This window comes from Tinamus guttatus, unplaced genomic scaffold (genome assembly GCF_059628265.1).
Source record: "Tinamus guttatus ecotype Peru unplaced genomic scaffold, ASM5962826v1 Tinamus_guttatus_pri_ptg000576l, whole genome shotgun sequence".
Classification (NCBI taxonomy): domain Eukaryota; kingdom Metazoa; phylum Chordata; class Aves; order Tinamiformes; family Tinamidae; genus Tinamus; species Tinamus guttatus.
In genome coordinates, this window is record NW_028289110.1 from 451,312 (window position 1) to 479,245 (window position 27,934).

Genomic DNA, 27,934 nt, shown 5'->3' on the forward strand with positions numbered 1-27,934 from the left:
CAAAGCGCTTTTTCAGCAGCCGCAAGTGAGGTGAGTGGTGGCCCCGCGGCGCGGGGGGGGAACAGGCAGGACCCCCTCCCGGTCTCCCGTTTTTCCGTTCGCTCCTTCCCGGCGGGACGCGGGGCGGGCGCGAGGGGGGCGGGGCGGGGGCGCTGCGGGGCCTGGCGGGGCCGGAAGGGAACGGAGGGGGGGAAGGGAAGGGAGGACAGTGGTCGGGAGGGGACATGCGGGGGGGGCGCGGGGGGGCGTGACTCAGCGCGGGGGTCCCGGTGCCGGTACCGGTACCGTAACCCCCCCCCCCCCCCGCAGGGCCCGGCCGCGCCGATGCTGGATCTGGAGGTGGTGCCCGAGCGCTCTCTGGGCAACGAGCAATGGGAGTTCGCGCTCGGTAAGTGCCGCCGCCGCGGGGGGGCCCTTGGCCCCGTCCCTGCTCGGCCCCTCCGCCTCGCGCTCCCTCCAGCCCGGCCCGTCCTCCCCCACTGCTAGTGGTTAATTACTCCCGTTTGTTTATTAATCGTTATGGCTGTTTAATTGCTGTTTTCTTCCTCAAAACCTCCCCGGAGAGGCCACTCTTGTGACCCGGACGCCCGGTGTTGGGTGATGTCGGTACCGTTGGTGCCTGGATCATCTTGTGGGCTCCCTCGGGCCTCCCTTGCTGTAGGTAACGGGCGCCGTCCTGCCAGCCTGTCCCGCTCTGGATCCCTTTGGAAGGGGCTTCCCTCTCACCCTATCCATCCTCCTGTGCAGTGAGGAGGAAGCAGGACGTGTTCCAGGTGCAGATCCAGCTGGTGCCCGGCCCACAGCTCAGAAACAGAGTTGGGTTTTTGGTGGCAAAGCTTCTCCCAGCGATTTCATTCTCTGGCCTCCGCCGTTAGTCCCTCAAACTTTGGGATGTCCCTGCGGCTCTGCTGATGCCCGCGCACTCCATCTGGCCCTTGGCTCCCCGAGTCGCAGCCCTTCCCCGTGGCCGTTCCTCCGCCTGGCGCGTGGCTGGGAGATGCTCCCTCGTGTAGACGGGGCGGCTGCTCGGCTCTGCTCCTGCTGCCACCCTGGTCACCTGCGACGGCGAGGGGATGGGTCTGCACTCAGAAACCTGCCCCAGGACCAGGCTGCCTGGGGGCCCTCAGGCCGGTGCTTGGTGTGAAACCCGTCTGGTGGCCGTTTGCACCATGGCAAGTTCAACCAGGTTGGTAATGGGAGCACTAGAAAGGCTCAGGGAGGCTAATTATAGCACCTCGCTCCCACCCTCTGAAATCCTGGGGCTCCCCCTTGCAACTCTGCCTGACCTCCCAGGAGCCTTTATTATTGCCCCAAACTCCATGCCCTGCCCCGGCGATAAGTGTGTAGCACTGCCTCACCCTCCCCTCCTCCTTATGAAAATAAAGAGACAATTCTCCTTCTTCCCAACAGCCTCGTTAGTGCAACCTCATGCTTAAAATTACATCCCGTGCCTGTGCGTGTGCACACGCGTGCGTGGACGCGCGCGGGAGGAAGCTTGGTGCGATTCCCCGAGTAAACAGAGCCGCCACGTGACGCGGCTCGTGTATAATTAGCTTGACCTGCTCACGGAGCCGGGGCCGGGAGGCGCCCGGCGCTTGGGAGCCCTCGCGGAGCCGCTGCGGCCCGGCCGGGGTGATGGTTTGGGAGCCCCGGAGCTGCCGCTGGCTCCTGGTCCCCGACCCGTGGTGGAGATGACTGAGGGGAAATGCCAGGAAATTTTTTTCCATGAGTTTTTGGATTCTGTTTCTGGCTCCAGCTTTGACTCACAATGTGACCAGAGCATAAAAATTTCAGCCGAGGCCGAGTTTTGTGTTCAGACACCTGTGTTGCTGCCACCTCTAATCCTGCAGTTTTAAAGAGGGAGAACAATTAAATACTCGTTTCGCACTGCCTGTGGCTATGTTATTAGCAGGAGATGCAGTTACGGTTCCCAAGACACATGTACGTTTCTCTTGCTTTTTATACTTTCTTACCAAGTTTCACTCCTTTTTTATTTAATGCATTGCGAGACCTTTCGCACTATACTCCTTTTTCTTTTTTGCTCTTCCCCTTCAAGACACGCAGTCAGAGAGGTAAAACCTGAAGACATGGTGTTGGAAGTGTGACCTGTCAGCCGAGTATCGAGTTATCCCCCTAGTATCTGGGGAAGGGGATGCCAGTCACAGCAGGGAGCTACAGCCAACTCTTTAGGGTTTATTTGCGGTTGTTCGGTTTGGCCGCCTGTGTGTTTGGTTGGAAAATGTGTTCCCCCTTCCCGGTCCCCGCAAGTGGTCAGGGAGAAGAAGGGCCCTTTGTCTCCTCTGGCCACGGAGGAGAAACCAGTGCTTGCATGTGTGCACATGAGAAGGGTGGAGAAAACTCACCTGTTTTCTTTGCTGCTGCTTTGGCTGTCTGCTAACAGAGGTGAATGGAGGGAATTGGCTCTTCCACCAGTGTTTTAGATTCTTTCAACTCATTTTGGAGAACTTGCATCACTATTCCTAGCTTGGCTGAGCAGTCAGGGACTAAAATCCTGACGGATTCTCATTTGGGGAAAGCTGAACAGAGTCAGTCCGTGTCCGTTTGCTTGCTGGGGGTGAGAGCCCCGTGCGCTCCGTGTTTGCGCGCTCAGGAGCCCCGCGCTGCCGCAGGCTCCGGACGGGGCTCGGTGTCCGCGCACGCTTCCCCGCCACGCGCGACGTGCTCAGAACGCTGCCCGCCGTGGCCATCGCCACGGGTTGCGTAAGCCCCTTCCCTTGGTTTGCTCAGCCAAAAGCTGCTTGGTTTTTACTGGATTAACGTCCTCACCCCTGCAGCTCTCCAGTTGGCTTTGAGAATGTATCTTGGGCACCGAACTATTAAAAAGTACTCTGGATTTTATGCTTGAAATAACTTCTGCTTTTTTTTCTCTTCCCAATCATAGTTTTCACTAGGTTATGAGATATGCGCCATCTCACAGGAGCATCTTTGATCTTAACCTCACGCCGTTATTTATGTTTCTGTTCTATTTTGAAAATACCAGCTAATACCTAATCCTCGTCTACTTGGAGTACACTCGGAGACTGCGAGGCAGCTGCTGTTTCCTGGATAATGGGAAACAGTGCTGCCTTGCTGGGTGGCTCTGTGCGTTTTAATTGTGTTAGTGTTATTACAAATTCAGAAAGAATACTTGTTTTGTCATCCTGTGGTTTGCAATTTCCACTCACAAAATTTTTTCATGTTAAATCCTCAAAGCCAGAGGAGTATGTTGTGCGTGTATGTATATACATGTATACATACATATATAAATTTAAAATGGGGGGGGGGGCTTGGTCCTGCAGGCAGTGTTTAAAAGGTGCTTTGGAACATGATGGGCAGTCTGTGTAACCAAACCTTTGGACAGCTGAACTACCATTAAATAAAAACGTAGGCAAATCTTTCTAACAAGGGCAGTTTGTTTAATGTTTAAAAACTAGAAATAGAAAAGGGGAAGGAATGTAAATAAAATGTGAGACATCTAAATCGACTTGCAGCAATTAATATAGAAACAAAATTTTGAAATTGTGAGCTCATGATCTCACTTTATAAATGTCAAATTTGAATCCAGGAACCTGATCCCATTTCATTTGGAAAGTCAACAAAGGTTTAACAGTGTGAAAGGGGGTGTTATGACGGGTGCTATTCTTTCTGTCAGCTGGTTTACTCCAGCTCCATATTGTTTGTCCATTTACTCCATACTCCAAACTGTACAGGTGTAAAGATAACATACAGATAACATAATATCCTTTTAAGTTGTATTAGAAGGTGGAGAGTAATACTGTGTTATTTCAGTTAAACCAAATTGCGTAATATGTGTATCTTGACTTGTTCTTCTTTGTCAAAGGTGATGTTCAGTTGCTCTTAGAAAACCCGTGCACATATATTGAAGGAACAGTGTAAACTGAGAATATAAAATTCACCCTTCCTTGATGCAGCTGTGCTAGATGAGCAAGTAATTTGATCTATTAAGTCTAAGCAGAATCATTACTTCATTTTTATGTATGTCGTATTTTTATTTACTGTGTTCAGTGACTCAGATGAATAATCTTGACCACAGCATATGCTATGCAGGTGACCCAGGTGCCTATTGAATGTGTATGAGCTTGCTCATCAACTCAAGTGGCTTTTGCTACAGGCTCTTTTCTAAACTACTGCATTTATGGCCTTCCCCCGCCAAAGCAGAAAATTGTGTGTGTGGACTGCAGAAAGACCTGTGCTTTCCTACCCAGACTTTTGTATTTAATGTTGTTTCTAGCAATTATTTTCTTTCATATATGTGCCTAACAAGCTGGTGGGCGGGTAAACAATGGCATTTTTATTCCAGAAAACAGGTTTGTGCTGCTCCTATGAGTCAAGGAGGTTTCTGGCCATCGCATACCTTTGTGTCGCAATTGCCTGTGTGCGGATGAGGACTCTTATTGCCACATCTGTAACCTTGCTGTCGAAAAAAATACTGTGAGCTCCGTCTGGGCGCTGGAGCAATATGGCTCTTTCTGTTTGCAGGAATGCCGTTGGCGCAGGCTGTAGCGATTCTTCAGAAACACTGTCGCATTATCAAAAACGTCCAGGTTCTCTACAGTGAGCAGGTGAGTCGCAGACGAATTCGGGCAAGTCGCTGAACTCGGCGGTGTTCAAATATTACCATGTCCTGGGGGATCTTGGCACTGTGTCGTGCTGACGTGCTGGACAAATTGCGGGGGTACTGAGAGGTGAATGACACAAATAATTGCCACCCCATGAAAGATGTGGGTTTTATAGCACTTTCGCATCGCCTATAATAATCCCCAACACAGTACAGTGATTTAACTGGTATCAGTTTATAAGTATTGTGCTGTGGTTGTTTTTCCTTTAGGAAAGGAAATGTTCTGCAATTAGCCGGATGATTTAATTCTCGTCTTGTTTACATTATCATTGTCAGGCGTTGCACTATTTTTGAGGTACTGAATCACTGGTTACTCTCTGCTTTCATGCTTGATTCAGTGGTGATGAACCCACTGAAAATGCCTCCACTCCTCCTGTCTGGGTCTGCAATTCTGTCTGTAAAAGCAGTTGCAGTAATTTAAATCAGCTAGATGTTTTAATCAACTTCATGATTAAAATGGCTCTTTTGTGTAGCTGCACAAAAGTTGCTAATCTATTTGAGTTCCATCAGAAACATGACCAGAAGTGAAGCTTTTCTGCTAGATCAAACAAAATGTATTATATATCCACCTTAACTGGGAAGAAAGTAGAAGGGGAGATGGGACAAAACAGACCTCTGGCTTTCCAAATAGGAATTTTGTCAAATGCTTGTTAATTGGGTTAATTGGGTGGTGGGTTTTCTAGATTAGAGATTGTTCATTGAGAAAAAGACAAAGTCTGTCAATAAATTCTACATCAAAATACCGTTAGAGGTCTTGTCATTTGCTGCTCTCTACAAACAGGCAAGGAACAAGCTCAACTCTTGAGTTTTGCTGCCAGCTACATATTTCATCTAATTAAATGTTGCATACTTTCTTAATTATGTAGATTTATGGTTTTCCTACTGACTGAATATTTAGTTTGCAAATTGAAAACGTAGCTCCTTGAGTTTAATAAGTGGGTCTATCAGTTTGGCAGTGAGTGCGCCCCTTGTTTTCTCTGCTACTGTAGTTTTTCTCCTTCCCAGCTTTTCTGATTGCAGCCTGTTGCTGACTGATCTCTAGGTTTGTTGAGTGAGATTCATGTTTCTCTCAGTGATTTATGCGGTGACAGAAGGATTAACAGCCCAGTGCTAGAGCGATGGTACACCACTGCTGGGCTTTCTAGGCCTCTGTGAAAGATTGAAAGGTACATAAATATAAAGATGCTTTTAGCATCTATATGACCTAAAAAATAGGTGGTCTCAGTTCTGTGGAATAGATGTGTCGATGTTGTTTTTGCCTTCTATCAGAGCTGTTATTTTCCCGTGCCCCACAGGGCCTGCTGCTCATTGCCTGGCTGTCTCCTCGTTCCTGTGCAGAGCATCAGGCCCTGTGCTGGGCCCAGAGCCCGTTGCTGATGCAGTGTTTGAAAGATTCAAAACTTTAAACAAACTTTGTCTGTCACGAGTTGTTTACACCTGAACTAGACCTGAACAGCCCTGCATGTCTTTCCTGTTTGGGTTCTAAAAGAATGTGTTTGAGCATAAATGATCAAATGTCATTTAAAGCTGTTGCATCTAAAGTCTCTGATTCTGGAAATCTCACAGCGAGTAATTCCTTTCAAACATGTATGTATGATAGTTACATGCAATTAGATTTGCCCACAGATCTTTTTCACTTGCCAGAAATTGGATGCCTAAATTGTGCTAAAACAGCCCTAATGAACCAATACCTATGACAAATGCTTTAACTTCTCTTTTTGGTCAGTTCAAATGGGAATTGGCATTTATATCCTTTGCTAAATCTGTGCCTCTGGAATTGTATCAATGGGATTGTCACGGCATAAGGTTATTTTCCTGCAGCTTTGTGCAGAGCAGTTCTGTAACTGCACATGTGGATTCCTTCCCTTAGGAGTGACTCTCCCAGTGCTCCCTGGCGTCTTCCTCTTGTACATGGAGTTCTGTTTTGTACATCAGCAGTCACCTGAGCTTCACATGTGCCTTTGAACCTCCTCTCTTGGCATAAACTCTGCCAGTGTAGAATAGGAGCCCTTGGCTGTAATCATGGTCGAGCTTTTCCTCGGGTGTTTTCTTCTTTTCCAGCCTCTCAGAGGTACTTGTTGTGTTCCCATTACCCTTGCAATAACTTGCTGTTGTGCAAGATGCTGTGAAGGTTTCCTTTAGCACAGAGCCTGCAAGTCTGGGCAGCCGTGTTCGAGGAAGATGAGGTCAAACTGAACCAGGAAGAGCTGCTGGAGAAATACAGGGGAGTGGAAGATGTGCAGCGCAGGAGATTGCTAAGTCAAACCAGGCTGCAGAGCTTTGGGTGTGAGGTGTAGGATCCGATTATCCAGTAGGTGGTTTGGGAGGAGATGGGAGTCGCACGTGAGAAGGCACCGAGGGTGCCTGCCAGGGCTAGATGACAGGGCAAGAAGGGGTGATTGTCAGCGAGGAGATTTAGGGTGGAAAATGAAATTTTGACTATCAAAACACAGGCCTTCCAGCGGACCGAAGCAGGGAGTAGCTGTTTTTAAGGTAGCTTGTGTTTAATTCATAAATGGCCCGTGTGATGTGGTCGCTTACATTAGAAGCCTGAGTGTGCTCCAGCTGTCCCGTTCCAGGTGCTTTTTGCCAGAGAGCCTCTCGGCGCAGTGCTTGGGCACGCCCGGTGTTACCTGCCTCTGTTCAGCCCCTTCCTTCTCTGAGGAGACAGTTGTGGAGGGCAGAGCTTATGGAGCAGATGTGCTCCAGAGGGTGCCTGATGAAACAGGACTGATGCTGGGCTGAGGTGCAGAGGAAGGAGGTGGCACAGAGTCTGTGCAGATGCCACCAGAGCCAGGGCAGTGTCTCCTATTGGCCCCAGCTGGCTGCAAATCCAGGCTTTAGCTGTTCTGATTCACAGTAACTAAGGAAACCTGAATTTGCAACCTAATGCTTAGAAGATTTCATTTTTAGCCCTGAAAAGGGCATGACACCCTTTTGTGTTTGGAGTACCCTCTTGCCTTGCTTTTGTCAAGAACAGGCAGGCTGTGATGAGAGGCTTTGGGACAGGCTCTTACTTTTGTGTGCCAGGAATGCACCAGCCTGTCCCTACCTGATGGCTCTACAGCATGATCAAGGTGGAGTGTTATTTTGTCTTTTCTTCCAGGATCTTGCAGACTGCACATCTTACAGGGGCACCTCTTTTCCATAAGAAACCTGCCTGGGTGGGGAGCTTTGACCAAATGTATTTTTGTTGTGCTTGTTCACAGAAGAAACAATTGTTTTTTCCCAAAAGTTTTGTTTTTCCCAAATAAACTGCACAGTGATAATTACCTCAACAAAGAAGCCTTGAATTTAAAAGCCTAACAGCTTTTTTATTATTATTTTTCAGTCACCTCTTAGCCATGACCTCATCCTTAACCTGACTCAGGATGGAATCAAACTGCTGTTTGATGCTTTCAATCAGAGACTTAAGGTAAATGACCCTCCCTGCATAGCAGACAAGAGTATGTTGTTACCTAATAGACTGTAATTATTATACAGTCTTTTTTATACATTTAATTTGCCACATTTATTGCTCTTTGATGTAATGAACTGCATGCCTTTGAGGATTAAATTTGGATGTATAGTATATGTCTTACTGAGCACAAGAATCCGTTACGAGTATAATGATCCACTGTCATCTCTCTTACCCATACACATTGTAGCCTACGCTGAGAAAGGCCCTTACTAAAGCCAGTCAGATCATCAGTTAATGTACACTGGATAGTGGTGGTTGTGTTGGCTTTGCCCCAAGTTGTGCTTTTAGTGGTGCTGCCGTTTTGTTTTGGAAGAAAACTTCCTCCTGTTCTTAGTTTTCAGTTATTGTAATTGACTTAGAAGGCCTTGTAGGAAGCCTTGTAGACCCAAAGAATCTGCCAGGGGACTATCAGTATTGCTAAAAAGTTCAGCCCTCCTCTACAAGAAGGAGAGAAAACTTGTGTGTAGTCCCTCTGCTTACCTGCACCAGCAAAAGCAGTGCGGAGATGCAGCATAAATCCTGGACCAAGTACTAAAACCATAATATTACTATGAATTTTGACAATATTCTCTTCAACACACATTTTCATTCTCTCAAGTAGAGAAAGAATTACAGTTCACAGTGTTCTTTTGCTGTTGCTGGTTAGTAGATACCTGCACATTTCTGAGTCTTGCTAAGTGATAATTGAGATGGTGATTGTAGCAAAATGTCAGTTTTTGACTCATTTAAATCAACTGCCTGTTGTGTTTTTGGTAGCTTCACTGCTGAATGTGCCTTAGTCTTCCCACTTGTTTGCTCCCCTGCACTTAGTCCTCAACTCAGGGTGATTCTGCAGATAAAAAAACAAATCCAATCATAGTGTTCTGGGCTGCTGCAGTGTTTCTTCTGTGCATTTGTCTTTCGTGATTGTTATGAGGCCTTTTGTCTATTTTAAATTTTGCTAAATTGCGCTTGTCTTTTTTTTTCCCCTCCTTTGTGGTTAGTAAAAAGAATTGTTGACATGAATAGATCTTCAGTCTGAGTTGTGGGAAGAGGGCTCGTGGCAAATTGGTGCTTGTTGGCTGCTCGCAGTGTGTTTCTCTCATGTGGGACCGCATTTACGCAATGAACTGTTCTTAGTTAACTGCTTTCTTGCTTTCTTTGTGTTTCCCAGTCCTTTTCCACCACGGCCACGTGCTTTAGCCAGGTGTGCTCCAGCACGGGAGACCTGATAGTCTCTAGAAATTGCAGCAAAGCCAGCCCTTTATGTGGGATGATTTTTCTCTGTTTCCTGAAACACTTTCTGGTGAGCCAGTGGAGGAAATAGTACATACAGTGTTAGCTTAAAAGGGGGAAAGTAAGGAAGATCATGCCTAGCTTTGTATAAATGTGGCATTTTCTTTAGCCAGCCGAGCAGTACAGGAAAACGAGACATGTCAAACTGCATTTGAATTTAAAAAAAGGATAACTAGTTTGGATAACTATTTTTTTCCTAAGAGGCATAATTTAAAATATGTTTGTGAAGAAGAAATATTTGCTTGCTCTTCTCTGTTGGTTTTGTCAGACCGTTAAGTTGTTGCTTGTTTTGTGCTGTACTTGCTGCTCGTATCCTGAAGTGTGTGGGCTTTCTTAGCAAACCAGAAGTGCTTCAGAAAACTCTTCTAACTTTTTATGAGTCAACAGCGTACCATTAAATGTTAATTTTTATACAGCGGTTTGAACATTGCAAGTATTTTTATATAAGGGCATTTACCAGACATCTCCCAGAAACAAGACTTCCTTTTAGCTGGTGGTATTTTTAGGCTTTAAAGCCACATTGGCAGCAGCTCCCTGGGGAGTTCTGCCTTGCTGTCTGGTTGAAGACTGAGTGCTTCTTAAATTTGTCAGGGATGTGTTGGAGAATTATCCAAAGCAAGAAAAAGCTCTTTTCCTTTCCTTTACAGCAGTTACGATGCTTTCTTCGTGGTTTTGTTTTCCTGTTGATATAGGAACACCTATGCAGGGTGGAAAAAGTCTTAGGTCTGACCATGGTGGTTCCTCAAAATAACCTGGGTGGTTCCCCAGTCTGGCCTCAGGATCCAGTTGCAGAGTTGTATTAAAAGTCACGTGAACCCGGTCTCAGTTGCAAGTTTGCAGTGATGCCCCTGGCACGAAGGATTCATGCGTAACACCAAATGTAGTGAGGGGAGTTCCCTGGAATAGTCAATAATGTGTAAAAAATATATATATATATTAATTGAACATCAGAACTAGATATTATGACTTGCTCCGAATGCTTGTGGGCTGCTCTTCCGATCATTTCTGCTTAGACATAGATAGGTGTCTTTTTATCTCGTAATAGTGCTTAGTTTTGTTGTGTTCATCTTCTTTGGAAAGAGTTGGAATGTGTAACGTGCAGTCAGCACAAGGACTTACTTTCCCCCAAAGACTGTGTTCAGTGTAAAGAGAGCAACCCAAGCAGTGGACAGTGGTTGGGTTTTGTTAGAGACTCCCCTAATTAGCTAATTTGCTATTACTTGCTTTTGCACTTGCTTAAGAGTCATCCTAGCAGAAGCCAAGTTGCTGATGTGTTAGCAGAAAGATTAATTTCTGCAGATCAGTGCTGCTGATATACACAAAGATTTGGAATTACTGCACTGAAGCCTTGAGTCTTCTGCAGTTCTTGCTTTAGATGTGCAACTACTGAGTCACTTTTCAGAGTTCCATTTCTGTCAATATGTTTTTTGTTTAACAGAGTTCCTTGGGGAAGGGACTTGAGCAGCACCAGCTAATTTTGTCTTTGAACAGGTGTTTGCCTCTTGTTATGATTCACAAATGCTTGAAGTATGGTAATGTTTCTATTTCCTGTGTTTCAGGTGATTGAAGTTTATGACTTGACTAAGGTGAAGTTAAAATATTGGTAAGTGATTAAGACCTCTTGTGATCTCTCTTTCATTAGCATCTGTGATTTTTCTTTTTCTTTTTTCTTTTTTTTTTTTATCCTGAATTCATTTTTTCTTTCATTCTTGTTAAGAAAACAATTTAACGGTCAGAAAGAACAAATGTAGGTGCCTTTCTTGCACATAGCACTTGGTTAGATTATCAGTTTACTCTTCCCTTTCTGGCTTGGAGATTTTCTACTTTTAGTGCAGTATTGCTGTTTGTAAACACATGCAGCATCTATTCAGTACTCTAAGGTAGGCTAATTAATTTTCTTTTTCAGTGGTGTCCATTTTAACTCTCAGGCAATCGCTCCAACCATAGAACAAATTGATCAGTCATTTGGAGCAACACATCCAGGAGGTAAGGCAGACTTTTTCTGAGAATCTGGAGTACACCTTGATTGATAGTTTTTCTAGAGAAAACAATTTCCTCTACATCACCATAGAAAAATGTGTGGGGACTTGTGTTGTCAGATGCTCTGAAACTGTGTTCCAAAATGGTCACAACCTTATAGGTAGGTTTTCTCATAAAATGTATTGTAAATTGAATGGTGGTGGTGTGTAAGTGAACCAGCGAGGCACATGGTCGTTGACCCGCAGAGTGCTGTGCTCACATACCATTAACGATCTGTTTTCAACTGCCAGTGCCCAGGAAATCCTGAACTTTGTTGTTGGTGCTGTTGTTTTCACACGTTCTTGTGCGGGGTCTGCTCTCGAGTGCCCTTGGGGGCAAAGTATACCCTGAGCCTAGAGCCCTTTAGCTGAGCTGCACGCAGAGCCCACCGGGGCCGTGAGCTCTGGCTCCAGGCACCAAGAACGTGACTGCAGCACCGCAAGGACTGCAGCCCCTGTGAGCACATGTGTGACTGCCTCCTTTCTGCTACTGGGAGCATGGAGCCGGAAAACTGACATAACAAGAAGGAAGGTTAACTCCGTATAGGCCACGTAGCAAGATACCATTTTTATAGCATCTTTTTCTGTTTTTGTCTTAACTTGGTCCGTTTGTAATAGTCTGATCCCAAATAGTAGCTTGCTGTGTGATTGATGGTAATTGCATATCCGTCCCTGTGCCTGTTCTCTGCAGGCAATCTCTTGCACATCACAGAACAGGATTTATTAACTGTGGAGGGTCATTTGGCTAAAGTAATTTGACATAAAAGCCTGCTATAGTAGTTGAGCATCAGATTGAGATAAGTGGAGGTTGGAAGTTTTCTAGCTATAATTCTCCAAGGAGCAGAATTAGCCTTCTTAAGTTTTGCTTCATCATGATCTTAAGCTTTCCTCCTGGATGGATGCTTTGAGGTCTATAGCAGAACTTAGGCAAAGTAAAAGTGGTCCTGTATCCCAAACAAGTTTTAACTTGTTCAGCGTTTGTTCAGTTTCCTCGCTGAAATTCAGTATCTTCTACTAATGGCTTAGTTGGCCTAAATAAATGCTTTGTACAAAGCAGTCTCATGACTATAAATTGAGTTTCCACTGTGTCATACAGTGCAAGGTTTTGGTAAGTGTTTTCTCTGTTTTCTAAAGCAACAAAAACAAAAAACTTTTGAGCATCTGTGTCCCACCAAAATTTCATATCGGAGAGGGAAGGAATGTGGGGTGAGGAACTGTTCTCGTCTCTAATGTGACCAAAATCCTGAACATCCAGTTTTATGAATGAAAATGAGACTAGACCATCTGTCTCCTTCTACCCACTGCTAGTCCCCCCCAAAACTACTCATCTTTTCCTTCTACCCCTCCAAGAAACAACCAAGCACTACAATTTCAAAAGTATTTGTTGTGTGTGTGTTTTGTTGTTGTTCCATCTCGGTGCACTATACCTACTAGAGTTTCAAAGCAAGATGTCTTCTTTCACTTAAACTCAAGGTGATTATAGCAGATCCTTCCTGTAACAGGATAAAACGTGAGTTTCAAAACATTTCAGAAGGTTGGAGCAATTTATCTTTGCGACTGACCTTCAGCAAGCAGTTCTAGTTTTGCCAAATTGGTGGTTTAAAACAGAAGAGTCATCAGAAAATTTGCAGCCAGCTTCTTTGCTTTCCAGCTAACATTAGTTTGAACCATTGCAGCGTCTCTGTGGTAGAGCTGAACCCCGTGATTGAAGCTTGCTTGCTCTTGAGGTCAGTAGCTTCATCAAAGCCAATGTTTCCTCCCACTTTTCCCTCCTCCTTCCATGAGTCTGTCACTGACCTCACGCTGGGAAGTGTTGGCTTCTGCCAGTGGTTCTGTTGAAATCACATCCTGTGCTGAATTCCCATAAACGTGGCTGTTTGCCTAAGTGCCGTTCAGCGCGAAGAAGAACTATGGAATTGGGCTGAGGTTGCTACAGAGGAGAGAAAAACATCAGCAGTTACTTCCTGATGGAAAAGGCAGCTCAATGCAGCTAAGTGTGAAGCTTTAAGTGAAATTATAGGAGGGGGTATTTTTAACAACCTTGGTTTGCCCCTCTCAATTATCTCTCTTTTTTTTTTTTTTTTTTTTTTTTTTTTGCTGGGGTGTAGCCACCAGGTTGCAGCCGTTGAGCAGAGTAACACTGATGGGATTGGGCAATAAATCAGAAAGATATCGAGGCTTGATCATGTTTGCTCACGTGCTGGTGGCATACAGTCCAGGGGGGTAAGTGAGAGGGCTTCCTAGGAAGGAAAACATTCCTTGCCCCTTCAAGCCTAAACATCACCAAACATTTTGGGGGATGAGAATGATGTGATTTGTATAATCAGATACCACACTGGGCATGACTAGGGGAAAAACACGTCTCCAGCTGGCTGTGGGCTTCGGAAAAGATGCATCACAGTTTGTCACATGAGAGGGATTTGTGTAATTTTCCTGCCGATCAAAACATTTCCCTCTCCCCACGCTGTCTCCTCCAAGTGACAGGCAAGGAAAATGCTCTTCAGCACATTGAAAAAGGCAAAGGATTTCTAAAAGCTTGCACTTGAGCAAGTGAAAAGCAGATGGACCTCCCCTGTGAAGGTACAGGCAGTTTGGAAGCAGGAATCAGTATCATTTGATTATTTTCTTTCCTTTTTCCCATTTACTGTACTGGACATCATCCAGATCTTTTGTGACGTGTTCTAGGCACTTAGGAGGCATTTTGTAAGCAATAGTGAAGTGCATTTTCTGGGTGTAAAGATAAGCTGTTACGTATTTTTAAATATAAACCTTTATGGTTTAAAAAAAAAAAAAAAAAAAACTTTGGTGAAGTGGAAGTAAACAGTGTCTCTTGTCTGAGTGTTTTTTGCCTTGGCTGTTTTGAATGAAGCGGCTTCAGCCGGGAGCCCCGGGTTCCACTCGGCAGCTCCTGAGGACAGATCAGAATTTGGTAGCGTCAGTTCCCAAACTGTGCCCGGGATGGGAGCCGCCAGGGGTTGTTTCTAAGCAACCTCACAAAGTTTTGTCTTGTTAGAGTGAAGACTGAGCTGCTGAGCACAGATGATGTTGTACAATGTATTACAGTAAATCAGGACATCTCGTTGCGAGTGATGACAGATAGAGGCCTGTTCATCCTTGTTCTTTGTAAAAGCTGGCTTGTGTCGGGGTAGTATTTTTAGTAATCATTAAGATGGCCTAGGATCTGTTGCATGAGGCCTTTCTTTTCTTGTACCATATTGCTCAGCAGAGCAGCTGGTCAAACCTGGGGCGTGCAGGCTGGCTGTCCGCTCGGGAAAGGGGTGCCAAGGACTTGGGATGGGCATCACGTTAGCTTGAAATTAATATTGTAGGCAGGGCCGTTTGGAAGACTCTTTGGTAAATATTGTAGCAGTGAATGAACAGAAGAATGAGCAGAACTGTCTGTAACTTTTTTTTTTTTTTCCTCTTCCCTTTCAGTGTATAATTCAGCTGAACAACTCTTTCACCTCAATTTCCGAGGACTGTCGTTTTCCTTTCAGCTAGACTCATGGACTGAAACTCCGAAGTACGAGGTCAGGAATCATTCCTAGTTAATAGATAGTCTTTTTGCCTCTGCGATGCTTGCAAAATATCGTCTGGCCTGCAAGCAAAAGAAACCAGTAATTTGGAAGGAATTGAAATCCTCAGTTGTTCTCTCATTTGTGTTATATAAGCGTTTTAAAGCCCAAAGTTTGTTGTTTTTTGATTTTTAGCAGACTGCAAATGCTTATAGATTTTTGTCTGCATCATGAACTGGGGCCAGCAACTTCATTGTTGAAAGGAGTCCTCTAAAAATATGAGCTGTCTGTATGCAAATGCATAAATATTAAGCATTCCAATAGAAGGCTGTTCTCCTATCAGTTATTTTTGGATCTCACCAAAGCGATTATACAACTAAATTAGGACAGATTTCATAAAAGAGGTTTTCATATTAAGTGTCCTTCACTATGAGTGTTTTTGGAAAGCCCAGTAAAATGAGCTTTATTTGTAATGGCTGTTTGCATTTTCACCAAATGTTTGTATGAGTTACTGAATAACTGGACATATTACTGCATTCTGTGAAACGGCAGTGAAAGCAAGGTCAGGTCTTGTGTGACTTCCCCTTGTACTAATGAAAATGGATGTGTAACCTCTTTTGTGTGAGGATGGAAACGCTCTCTGCTGCATTATCCACACTTATGTAAAACGCATGCAGTATTAGTAATAAGAGGAGCATATAAAGAGCTAAAACTGGGAGCAATTGACCAACATTGTTTTTATGTCATAGCTTTAAAAGTTGTGTTTTGACACGTGGGAGAAGGGGGAGGTATGCAGGAAAAAAAGCCCTCCTATCTAGCAGTAACAAAAATGAGTCAAAATCAGAAATGTCAGAAGGCAAGTGGGAACCTCATGATAAACCAAATAAAAACAATATCCCAGCAGGCAGTAGATGCGTTTTGTGCAAGAGTTTCAAGGGTTTTTTTTACAAATGCCTGAGCTCTGCTAACAAAAGCAATTGTTGCAATGAGCAATTGAAAAGCTGTTAAATTGAAATTACTAGAGCCAATTTTAGCAGTTTCAGAATGGTGCATCTTGTTTTGGTACCTGCTGCCAATTAGCTAAGAAAACAATTAGAGGTAATTACAAAAAGCTTATTAGAAGCACACCTAGGGTGGGATGTACCATGTTTTTCGGAGATAATTCAGTTCTGTATAGCTGTCAGAATAGCATAGATATTTGATTTGCATTCTGAAAGTCATCAAGTCATCACGTGAATTTGGAGAGGTTTTTCCATAGTGAAAAGCAAAATTCTCTGCCACATTTTATATAGATGGAAATTGAACAGTTTAGAAAGCAGAGTAGTACAAAACAGCCCAGAGAGAAAGGGGAGATTTGTGGAGTCATCCAGAGAGGACAGTTAGGAAAGCTGAAGACTGAAATGTAATTTGAAGATGTGACATAAAGGCAAAGTTAATTAGCATGACAGTCTCATGTCTGTTGTTTAAATGAAAAAGAAAAAATACTGAAGAAAGCTCTTGGATTTTGATCTTGTTGGTAACTAACTGCAGGTGACAAAAATGTGAAAACCTGTGACAAAGTTGGTTCCTCTTCTGTGCAGAGGTAGTAGCAAAGTGTGATAACGGTGTTGAGGAAAGGTCCTGTCTCCCTCAGAGCTGAGGGAAGCAGGCTCTTACCATACTGCAAAAGGAATTTGACTTCTTCAGTACTCCTTTTATTCGATGCAAAATGCTTAAAATCACCATCGAAACCATGTGTGTAAGAAAATAGGCAGTGCTGAGGAGAATTGGCTTTTCCCAAACCAACAGAAGTTGTGAAAGGCTGAAATCGAGGCAGCAGAGAAGGGGAAGCTGCACCTTTGAGGTGGCCTCTTTCTCAGTACCGTGACTTACAGCATACCAGTACCACGCTTTCACATCCAGCAAGCTTTTATATTGCTGTTTTCCAGAGATGAACTCAAGAAAACTCAAATTCTTAGTGCACACGCGTCTATTGACAGACTAGTGCCATCTTTGGGTGGAGAAGCAGAGGGAACCTTTCACTCCGGTTTAGGAATCCAAGAGGGTAGTGCAAAATGATCCCCTTCCCAAAGCCTTTCCCCAGCCTCTGCCTATGGCTACAGACTTATTTTTATTGGCAAGTGTGTTATGTATTTCTAATGTGGTATTTTAATATGAAGTGTGTCCATTGGGTGATGCAGGCAGAATGATTTTGTTTCCACAGCCTAACTTTGCCCATGGTCTAGCTTCTCTGCAAATCCCCCATGGTGCGACTGTGAAACGCATGTACATCTACAACGGAAACAGCCTGCAGGATACCAAGTATGTACAGCAGCTGCTTGTGGGTTCTAGCTGTTGACAACACTTTTCTTCTTCATTTATGTAGGTGTTTTCAAATGCTGTCTATATTTACAAGTAAACTTTTTTTTTTTGAGTTCAGTTTGGGTTTTTTACAAATTTGGTAGTACAGAATGCTTTTTGATGCTAATCTCTTTCAGATTTCTGTAGCCGTTATCCTCAGCCTTTATAATCAAAAAGGATTTTCATTTATGTTGTGATAACTTTGGCCTGGCTCAGCTGCTGGAGACCATCTCATTTGAGCTGAAAATAAATTCATAAAGGAGGGAACGTAGTAAGAGATACAGTTGAGCTATTTTTATTGTATGGTAATGATCTCTGCTGAGACTGTTCAAACTCTTTGTGGTGGGAAATCAGTCATTTTGCAGTGTGTTGGTACATTGAATGCCACAGCAGGCTCTTGCTGAAGGTCTTTAATTCTTTTGCTGTATAAAAACAATAAAATATGTTACTGTATAGCCTGTATATTTCCTGGTTGACCTTGTTATGCTGATAAAAATAAATCATTGTGCTTTAGTACCAATGGATTAGTTGTATTTGGATAGTTAATATGGTAATAATTGCTAAAATGGTATCAATGTTTCTAAAGATATTATTTCTAGGGTTTCTTACTCAAAGAAAAGAATCTCTAAAATCTTCCTTTTAGCTTAGAAATACGAAAACTGGCAAGGTAGTATCTTATGTGCAGAAGATGCACATAACTGCCAGGTGCAGTTATCCACTGGTATGTTAATTTTCTCAGGAGGCAGAGATAAATTATGACTAAGAGCCTTGTTTATCCAGGCATCGTCTCCTAATTAGAAATAAGTGCACTTCAGAAAATGTCGTTTGTGCCCGTCTGAGTCATTGTGGGCTCTAGTGGAGGCACTGGTAGGTGTCCCAGGGGAACACTGGTGTGTGAGCTCAAAGCCTCATTCTTAGCCCAGGTCATTCACTTAGAGGAGAAATTCACATAAGCAGGAAAAGTGATTTTTTAAAGGAAAAAAGCATGAAGCAGCAGCTCTTCCACTGAATATATCTTTATTGCTGTTGGCTATAATTATTTCAAATACTACTGTAATTCAAGGACTTTGGTAAAGCTGCAGAACTGCTTGTGGAATACAAGCTGCATTCATGGTTTGAGATAATGTTGATCTGTTCCTTTTTCTTTGAAGATTAAGTTAATCCAATACCTCTTTTATTCTTTATTTTTGCTTCGTGTGCTTGGTTTTAGGGCTCCCTTGATGCCTCCCGGCTGTTTTCTCGGTAACGTGTACGCAGAGAACGTCGATGTTCTGCGAGATGGAACTGGACCCTCAGGTTTACGACTTCGCCTCCTCACTGCAGGTATTGGCAAGGCGAGGAATATCCAACAGGCTTCCTCCCTCAGAAAAAGGGACAAACTTGTCTAACCTAGGCAGAAGCTATTTATGATGCTTTTACGGGGGGTTTCAGTGGTTTATGTACCTTGTTTTGACCTATCAGAAACAAAATTTAAAAAAAAAGGAACACGAAGATGAGTCTGTCCATTACTGCATTTCCCTAGGCTTGGAGAAGTCCCAGCAGCCTGTGGAGGTTGTTTTCTTATAGCTCCAAGTTCACAGAGCCTGATGACAACAGTAAATTTGCTTCTAGGTGTATGTATACAGAGCAAAGCAGATGCAAGTATGTCACAGGAAAAAAGTTACGAATTAAAAAACGAAAGTGGGTCCGCATGCATTTTTTTAGATTCTAGTGACCTGTATTGTGCCAATATTTTTGGGATGAATTCTAGAAGACTTTAACAATATAATGCTATCAAGAGATACAAATGCTGTAATGTTAGCTTTCACTTCTTAGATTCAATCCAGTGTTTGTTGGCTGTCAGAGACCATGCTGGAAGTGATACAGGTTGATAAATAACTTGTCTTTGTTTGTTCTTTCGGAGACAGGCGGGCCTGAGGCATTAGAGGAAGCTATATTGCCTGCAGAGCAACCTTGCTCAGTGACAGTAGCTTAAGAATTGATAATATTCTTAATAAAAACCAGATTTTTCTTTAATGACTTCCATTAGCAGTCCCTAATTCTATTCTGATTATTAGCACCATCTATGTTGAGGAAATATTTTGAGTACATTCCCAAGATGCAAAAGCTGAAGGGGGAAAAGCACAAAAATTGTCGATGAAGAATAAGAAATGATGAACAAAAATGCAGCAGGTGTGTTAAGTTACTTTGCTTCTGTATTTTTCAGAGGAAGATAATGGAGAGCTGCCTAGGACAGGGAACATTTACCCTCGTGTACTAGGGAAGGCGTTAGCTATAACATCCTAGTAATATAGATGATTTTGAAAAATTGGACACCTCTAAGGTAGAGTGTCGCACTTAATTAACATGCATATCTTCAGTTTTAATGAAATGTTGGTAATTAAAATAGTTATTAAAATATTAACTTATCTTTCAGATGAAAACTTGCAAGAAGGCAATCTTGGCATGCGAGGTTCCTACCATGCTAAAGTTTGCAGAAGCTCCTTTGCAGAACATATTATACATATGTTCTAGCCTTAGTTTCTCTGCAAGTCTATTAATTTGAGTAAATTGTGCTCAAAAAATCAAGGGTGGCTTAATGGGATTTTTTCTTTTCTGATTTATTTCATTTGGGAAATAACTGCATGAATAATGTGTAGTGAGAAAAGCTAAATGTGTCCTCAGAGCACATCCTTTGTTTTGCAATTGCATGCATATGTGTGCATGCATTCTAGAAAATGAAGTCACCACATCCCAAAGAGCAAATTGGGTCACAGAACATAAGATCTTTTTGTTTCTTAACGTCTAGTAATGTATGTCAGCTATTCATCTAGGTAATGGCACTTCAGTAAGATTCACTTCTACCAAACATGGTTTACTGTGAATGCACTTACTGTTGATTTAATAAGCGATAAAACTCTTCAAAGGAGAATTTGAGTTTTCTCATACAATTAATATGTATGAAGAGTTCAATTTTGAGGGCTTTTTTCATCTGCGGGGAGCTTGCTTAGGTTACATGTCACTTTATAGCTTTGGAAACACATCTCTAGTTCCTAAAGTTAAGTTTTTTAAGGACAGGAGTCGTTCTTGGTGCTTAATGCTAATAAGTGGCTGGTCAGGTTGAGACTGACTGGGAAAGCAAGTCACATTTTTTGAAAGGCAAAGAAATGGAGATAGCATTGCTGAAGCTGGCAGCTAAGATGGGGATCTGTTCCATAATCAGTAAATGCAATGCTTTGATTAGAAATATTGGTTATTTTGAACTGTTGCAAAAATAGAGTTAAATTTAGTTCAGCAGTGGTGTTTGATGAACGTAGCTTTTCCTTTTGTGATATATAGAGAAATGTTAAACTTCTTCAATGGTTTGCTGATATATCTCCTGATGAGCAAAATATAAAGGTGAAGTTGTCTGTTTTCCAGGTTGTGGCCTGGGCGTTTTAGCCGATGCCAAGATGCGGGTATTTGAGCGCTGTGTGTACTTTGGTGATTCGTGCCAGGATGTGCTCAGCACTTTGGGATCTCCACACAAAGTCTTCTACAAGTCTGAAGATAAGGTAGGGAAATCCATTCAGGCGTGGGATTTTGTTTCTGAGCCATAGCAACTCTTAGTTAATTTTAAAAATCGTATTTCATATAAATGTCCACATATGTTTCAGTCCTTTCCTGATGTTTTTGTTTGACAGTATATGATGGTTTGATGGTACATGAGTAAATTTTCAGATAAATAAATAATCTGGTCTGTTGTTATGCTTCTGCAAGCAGCTAATGGCCTTGTCATGAAATACAGCATCTTGCATGTTTAAACATGAGCTGTAGTACGAAATGAGACCATGGCAATTGGACTGTAATACTAATACTGTTCATGCCTTAATATTTGTAAGGATTGTAAAACATGCCTGAAAAACATGTGTTTCTTGCAGATGAAAATCCATTCGCCCTCTCCCCATAAGCAGGTTCCATCGAAGTGCAATGACTACTTCTTCAATTACTTCACACTTGGAGTGGTGAGTGGGAAGCTGCCATAAACAAATGTGTTCAGAGCTTTGATTTGGCTGCACAGCAATCCTTTCAGAATGCCAAAAGCTGTGGGGATGAGAGGCTGTGCAACTCCTGTGGCCTAAAGAATCTCCAAATATGAGAAGCACGTTTTCTCTAGCGCTTGTGAATTCCATCAGTAACATTTTATCATCTCTAGCAGTGGATGGGGGGCTTTTTATGTTCATGTTTTGGCATTCTCCTAGGTTTTCTCCGTCTTCCATGCCCGATGCATAGAAATGCAAGTTTTCATTTCTGAAATCCATAAGCAGAAAGACAATTCCTTCTTAGAAAATTAGCCAACATAAGCAAATAAAGCAGCGCAGCTGTGGTTGCATGCTGAAAGAACTCTGAATTTATTTGAATTTACGAATAGTCTTAAATATTACTTTTCATAGGTCCATTCAGTTCCCATTGGATAGGTATTGCTATGTTCATATGCTATTATTTATTGCTATGTATATGTGTTATAATAACTAAGCTGGGGTCAGTCTGGGGAAAGCCACTTTCCATTATTTTTTCCTATTTGTCTGTGTTTTTATTGTTTAACAGGATATTCTCTTTGATGCAAACACTCACAAGGTTAAGAAATTTGTCCTGCATACAAATTATCCTGGTCATTACAACTTTAACATGTGAGTCTAAAGAACTGATCTGTTTAAAAATTTTATGTTTCCTATATATAGTTCCTGTATTTTTTCCTCAAGCATCTTCAGTGTATCTGCTAGCCAGTGGAGATTTCAGGAATTATTATTAACACTTCTTGTTTGCTTTTTACTTTTAAATGCCTTTATATTGTCATTTTTCCATGAGGCAGTAAATGAAGTAAGATGGTTGTTGGTCCAGGTATAATCTTCAATTTATTTTGTTTAAACAAACTGGACGTTAGCAAATGTGTGCATTTGCTGGTAGGTGGCTGCTGCTTTTTTCGCTGTCATTATTTCAGTTAGTGACCTAGTTTGCCCTCATGCTTCTGAGCAAAGTGTTTTCAATGCTTATTAAATGTAAACTCTTTAGTAGAAGAATGTGAGTTTTGTAAGGGATAAGTGGTCGAACGTCTAAATAAAGAGGACGCTTTCAGGCAGTTGGCGTTAGTATCAGAGAATGAGAGAGAAATCTATACTATTGTTTCTAACCTTAACTTTTATCTATCCACTCAATATACCAGCAGAGTAATTTGAACTGAGGACCTTTTGTATCCTTTAGAAAATGGTGTTGCAACATTTCCAGGCTGCTGCCTTTTTTGATGTTGAAAATAAAACGTTAGAATTTTTCTCCTTAATCCACTAGCACTGAGACTTTCATTTTCATGTTATTATTCATGTGGCTTTTCATTAAACTGGGTGTTAGGAGTTGTGAGTTTGCACTATGTGGTTAATGTTGGCTCCTCTGTTTGCTAATAGCTTTATGATTTGCACTTTCTAGCTACCATCGCTGTGAATTCAAGATTCCACTAGTCATTAAGCGAGGTGAGTGGTTCTTCTGTCCTCCTGCTGCAGAGGGTGTGGAGCACAACACAGGGCTGGGTCCTGCTCCCAGCTTCTCGTTATGCAGGGGCTGGGGTTCCCCATGTGTTTAGATGTGCCCAGCTCTGTGCATGTGCATAATCTCAATACACTAGAAAATTGATTTACAGCTCAGCCAAGAGAATAAGCATGAAGGTCTCTTCTCTTTTTAAATCCCTTCCCCTAAGGCTATTATGCAGTAGTTCAAATGCTTTCATTCCTCATTGTTTTTATTCATCTCAGGTAGCACCGTGCATGGATGCATCTGATTTCATAGACCTGTATGTTCTCCAGCTTATGTTCAGGCCTTGTAACAAGTTGAAAATTAATGTTACAAAACTTAGGAAGAGTCCATCTTCTTCCATCTGGTGGCAGTGCATGATGCAATTCTATTTATTCCTTTCTGCAATTTACTTCCAGGCCATAAACTGGTGATCAGCACTAAGCTGCACAAACACTGAACTCTTTCACCCTACAAAGATTGTGTTCGTTAGGCAGGAGGAAAATAGACAGGAGCTTTCAATCAAATTAAAGACCATATGCTACGTTTGGCCTCTTTAGTGTCTAGCTTCGTTCCCACTGCTTCAGAGAAGATGCTTTCAATATGCTAAAGTTCCCGGAGTATCTCTAAAACAATGCTGGAAACTGCCAACAAGCAATTCATTTTGAAGATTGTAAGCACAAATATGATGTTGTCCCCATCTGCAGCTTTTTGTTGTTCAACAGAGAGGTTGGTTTCTTTTCCCATGGGGTAACTTTTTTCCAAACTCTCACTTTTTCCCCCCATTCTGATTTCAGCCCTGAGTCTCGAGCTGTCAGTCTCGCCAGCTTCCTTTCCAAACATAACCCAATGTTTGGACTGGATGAGCAGCACGTAGTGGCATCTCAATTAAAATCTATTCTAGGAAGGTTAACACAATGCAGAGATAGGTAGTTTCTTTCTCCTTGATATTCTTAGGTGTAAGATTGCAACTTAAGCATTCTTATATATAGGATAAGAAGTTGCTTGAAGTAGGCTGGTGTGTTTAATCAAGGCAGCTGGTGTTTAAATGATGCTGTTGACTTTTTTTTTTGGCTAGTAGATGTCAGTAAACTTGTATGTGAACTGATCAGAGGTTTGTATGTCTCCCTCTATCTGCATCACCTAAACAAAGGATTGTATAAGAAACTTTTCTGGTCAAGCACAAATTACAGATTTTTTTTTCTTTATTTCACAGATAGTGCTGATTCACAGACTGAAACATGTACAACATACAGCAAGGTAAGTCTTTGCAGGACTGACAAACAGTACTCTAATACTGAACTTTCCTGTGAAATCAAGCAAAGGCTGTTGTGAGGGGCTGCAGTTCCCTCTGTAAAGGTGTGTAAGAGGATACTTTGCTGAGGTTTCCAACAGGTATACAATTTTTAAGGTATCCCTGAAAACACTGCAAGACTTCCAACATATTCTTTTCCCATAGGAGCACGGAATTTATATTTATTTTGTCCTGACTCAAAGCAATTTTGAGACAAAAAAAAAAAAAGAGAATTAAACTTGGAAGAATTTCCTAGCCCTGATAAGTTCTGTTACTGGCTTCAGTCACAAATACTTTCCATATTACTCATGCCACAAACAAAAATGTACCTGACTCTCTTCTTAGATAAAAAGAAGATTTCCTGTAGGTCATTTTAACAGAAAGTCCTTGATATATTTACAGTGGGAGAGTATTCAAGATCTTCTGGGGCACCCCGTAGAGAAGCCAGTGGTACTACACAGGTAAGGAGTTATTTTTGTTTTGTTTGGCAGGGCCTGCTTGGATAAGAGAGGATGAGTTTAGGGAGAATAAGGGTACTTTTTGTGTACTAGGTACTATTAAAAATTACACAGTGTCTTTGCTGTTAAAGTTCCAGACTTTGTATCCATTAACGAGACAAGATCACTGCTCTCTGAGGATATGAAGGCTGACATGCAGAATGAAAACATTTCCAAAATTCCTTGAACTGTAAAATCCAGAGAGCTAAGCAGCATATAAATGAGTATCTCCATTTATCTGTAACAAACAGTGTAGATTATTTACGGTATAATACTACATGTTTCAACAGCACAATATCAGACAAGACGGTGTCTAATACATATGGTCGTCTCTTTGAAGGAATATGCTTTTATGAACATACAGTTGTCTCTATTTGAAAATAAAATAGCATGCTTAAATTTGCTCGATTTCTGCAGGCAGTGAGCTGCTTGTTGGGTAAAAGAGGTGTTACCTGTTAGCAAAATTACTATTTTATATTCTTTGTCTCATATGAAGCAATTTACAGTAATTTTGTCTCAGAACTAGTTTAAGTCATGGGTTCTGAGAAAAGACTGCAGAAATTTCAGAAATAGCTAACAGGTTGTGGTTTTTTTGTCAGACTTTCACTACAGTTTTGAGTTTGACTTGGGTGGAATTATTGTTTCTTGTGTTTTCCCCTTGCATTACTTGCTTTGAGCTGGCGAGCAGAACCACATAAAGTAAAGCTGGGGGTGAAACAATGATGCGTATCACCCTTCTGTTTTACATCTGTGCAGCAGAAGATAGTTCAACCAGGATCTGTTTCACTGAACAGATCTCTACTCTCGATGGACAATCTGAGAAATTGCACAGTTAAAAGAAAGGCCAAAAGCACTGGTGCTGGATAATGTAGGCTTACTGTTTTTTGATCAGAGGCTTTTATCCCAAAAAGATGTTGTAGCCTACCCTGTATTAATGAGTGTTTGTTCTTTCCTAGAGAAGCTTCTGACTTTCACATATCCCTTTTTTCCCCTCTTTTCCATTAAGGTCGTCCTCTCCGAACAACACTAACCCATTTGGATCAACTTTTTGCTTTGGATTGCAACGAATGATCTTTGAGGTTAGCAGAAAAAGTTTCATATTTGCTGAGCAAGAGAAGATGAGGCAGAGTTAGCTCTTACTGCTTTTGACTGGCTCCTTATTTCCCATTTCAAGAGTGGCTGCATTTTCAGGGATTGTTGGCAGAACAGGGCAGCTGTGCAGCCTCTCCCCTAAGGCTGTACATTTGCATGGTAAAGCTGGCACTTGCACGGTGTCTTCTGGGGCTTGCGCCAGCGGGAGATGCATGCGGGCAGCTCCGAGGGCTTGGGGAGCTGCTGGTGCTTCAGTGTGTCGTGGAGACCTACAGACCAGCTGCAGGACCTAGCCAAGACCTTTCTGGTGGTTTCTTGCTTTGGTTATTGCAATATCATCGTTCAGGCGGATCAATATTCCATATTTTTTGCCATTTTGACTCTTCTAAGCTCCTTTTTGATGTGCGATTCTTTTAATTTCCCTTTTCCCCTGCTGTCCTTTTGCAGGTGATGCAGAATAATCACATAGCTTCTGTCACTCTGTATGGCCCCACGAGGCCCAGCAGCCAGTTGAGAACATCGGATCTTCCCCAGTGAGCATCCCCTGCAAAGTCAGCTACTCTAAATGCTACAGAATTAGTACAGCGTGCCTTGATTTGCTGCCACTTATAATATGGAAAGCACGTTTTTTTTTTTTTTTCTTTTTTTTTGTTTTTAAATAAGCCTTTCCACCCAGGAACGGTGTGGAGGGGCAATTTTCTCAACCCTTCATCATGGGGCATGGAACTTTTGATGGAGGAAAGCAGCTTAGGTGCCTGTGCCGTCGTTTATTTCTCTCAGTTGCCCTCATCCTATGCAGCACAGACGCGGAGAGACTGTCTCCCCTTCTCGGATGGCAGAAGGGGAAAGTGGAAGAGGAGCACGTAATAACTGCAAGAGTTAGAAGCACAAACTTTCTGAGCCTTGGAGCATCTGGAAGCAGGTATTGATTTTAGTCTGTTTGTGTTACTGTATTGATGTGGTGGTCACATTTTAAGAAAAACGTGTGTGTGTATATATAGATATAAACACATCGGTATTTCTGTGGCTTAGGACATTGTACCAAGTGTGACAAGGGTGTATATATGTCCATGATTTCAGGCACCACATCTTTGTGTAACTTCAAACCAAGCAAGTAGCATGTGCATAATACTTGGTTGTAACATTTGCACTACATACACTTTAAGTACTTGATAAACGTTTATCTTCACTGAGGAGCATCTGTGTACTGGGTGTGAGTGGGGTGTGATGGTTATTTAATGTACGCTGCGCATAAAGCTTATTTATACAGTGGATCAAATTAATCCACCTTCCTGCACTAATAATTACTTGATGTGCTGAAACAGATTTTTTTTTTCTGCCATGACTGGTTTACTAATTTTTCATATGCAGCTTCCAAAAAAAAAACATTCTGGAAGAGGATATTTCTATGACTGAATTATATTTTTAGTGAAGACGTTTGATACAATTTTTCTTACTACGGAAAAATTGGAACGAGAATTAGTGTTGCCTCATTTGCATCCATTGCAAAATCCTTTATTCCTATCCTGTTTCTTTAGGGAAAGAAAAGCTGTATGTAACAGTGTATCGGAAAGAAATTCCCAAGCTCCTCTATCACCGAGAAAACCTTTTCTGTAACTTTTGATGTATGATTTTAATTTAATGCCAAAGGTTTAGCCAAAGACATTCTTACTGTAGTTTCACCATTTCTGTACACATATGCTAACTGCACACCCCACCCCAGCAAACAGGATATAGGCTTCTTTCTAGTTGGGAGATGCTGCTCGTGACGTTTTATCCCAGGAGGATACTTTGGGTTTGTAGTTCTCTTACCAGTCTTATTTGGGGGAAATAGATGGTCTGTCTTTGAAATATTGAACCCTTTTTAAAAATGGACAAGAGAAATGTATAATTTTATCCCATTTTTAATATTTTGGTGTAGCAACTTGTGATACATAGATGACAATTTTGTGAGTTTTACTATGTGTGTACAGATTTTGTAAATATGACATTTTTGTAATTTTAACTCCATGTACAGCGTAATCCTGTATAGTTTATTGCCGAATGAGAGATAGGAAATAGAATGTTACTCCAGTTTTGGATCCTGGACCAGTAGCAGGGATAAATGTGGTGTGTGTGAGACTTTTTGCCATTTAGTCTTCCTGTATACTGTGATATTCTAAACTGTTTTGCTAAAACAAACAGACAAAAAAAAAAGCCCCATTGAGAATCTAAGGAATAAGGAAAAAGTTATTGTTTGCCTTTATCCCTAGGTGTCACTCCTGTTGAATCCCTGTTCAATCTG

General features: G+C 42.2%; 1 protein-coding gene across 1 annotated transcript; it reads left to right on the top strand.

The window, feature by feature from the left end:
• PHAF1 (phagophore assembly factor 1) lies at positions 1-27,697 on the top strand. Its single transcript, XM_088534590.1, has 17 exons — positions 1-30; positions 310-388; positions 4,501-4,583; positions 7,971-8,054; positions 10,934-10,977; positions 11,281-11,360; positions 14,828-14,922; positions 17,111-17,208; positions 18,458-18,570; positions 20,647-20,780; positions 21,147-21,230; positions 21,814-21,896; positions 22,687-22,730; positions 23,984-24,027; positions 24,464-24,522; positions 25,565-25,637; positions 26,098-27,697. The coding sequence occupies exons 2-17, from the start codon at positions 325-327 to the stop codon at positions 26,185-26,187; spliced, it is 1,272 nt and encodes a 423-aa protein (XP_088390716.1). The 5' UTR covers positions 1-30; positions 310-324; the 3' UTR covers positions 26,188-27,697.
• Positions 27,698-27,934: the final 237 nt, after the last annotated feature.

What these genes read in the sequence shown, in the direction of transcription:
- PHAF1 (XM_088534590.1), top strand. Translation starts at nt 325, where the DNA reads ATGCTGGATCTGGAGGTGGTGCCCGAGCGCTCTCTGGGCAACGAGCAA. An exon ending in TGGAGCAACACATCCAGGAG is followed by an intron (nt 11,361 to 14,827) that starts GTAAGGCAGACT and finishes CTTCCCTTTCAG; the next exon opens with TGTATAATTCAGCTGAACAA. An exon ending in ATTACTTCACACTTGGAGTG is followed by an intron (nt 21,231 to 21,813) that starts GTGAGTGGGAAG and finishes ATTGTTTAACAG; the next exon opens with GATATTCTCTTTGATGCAAA.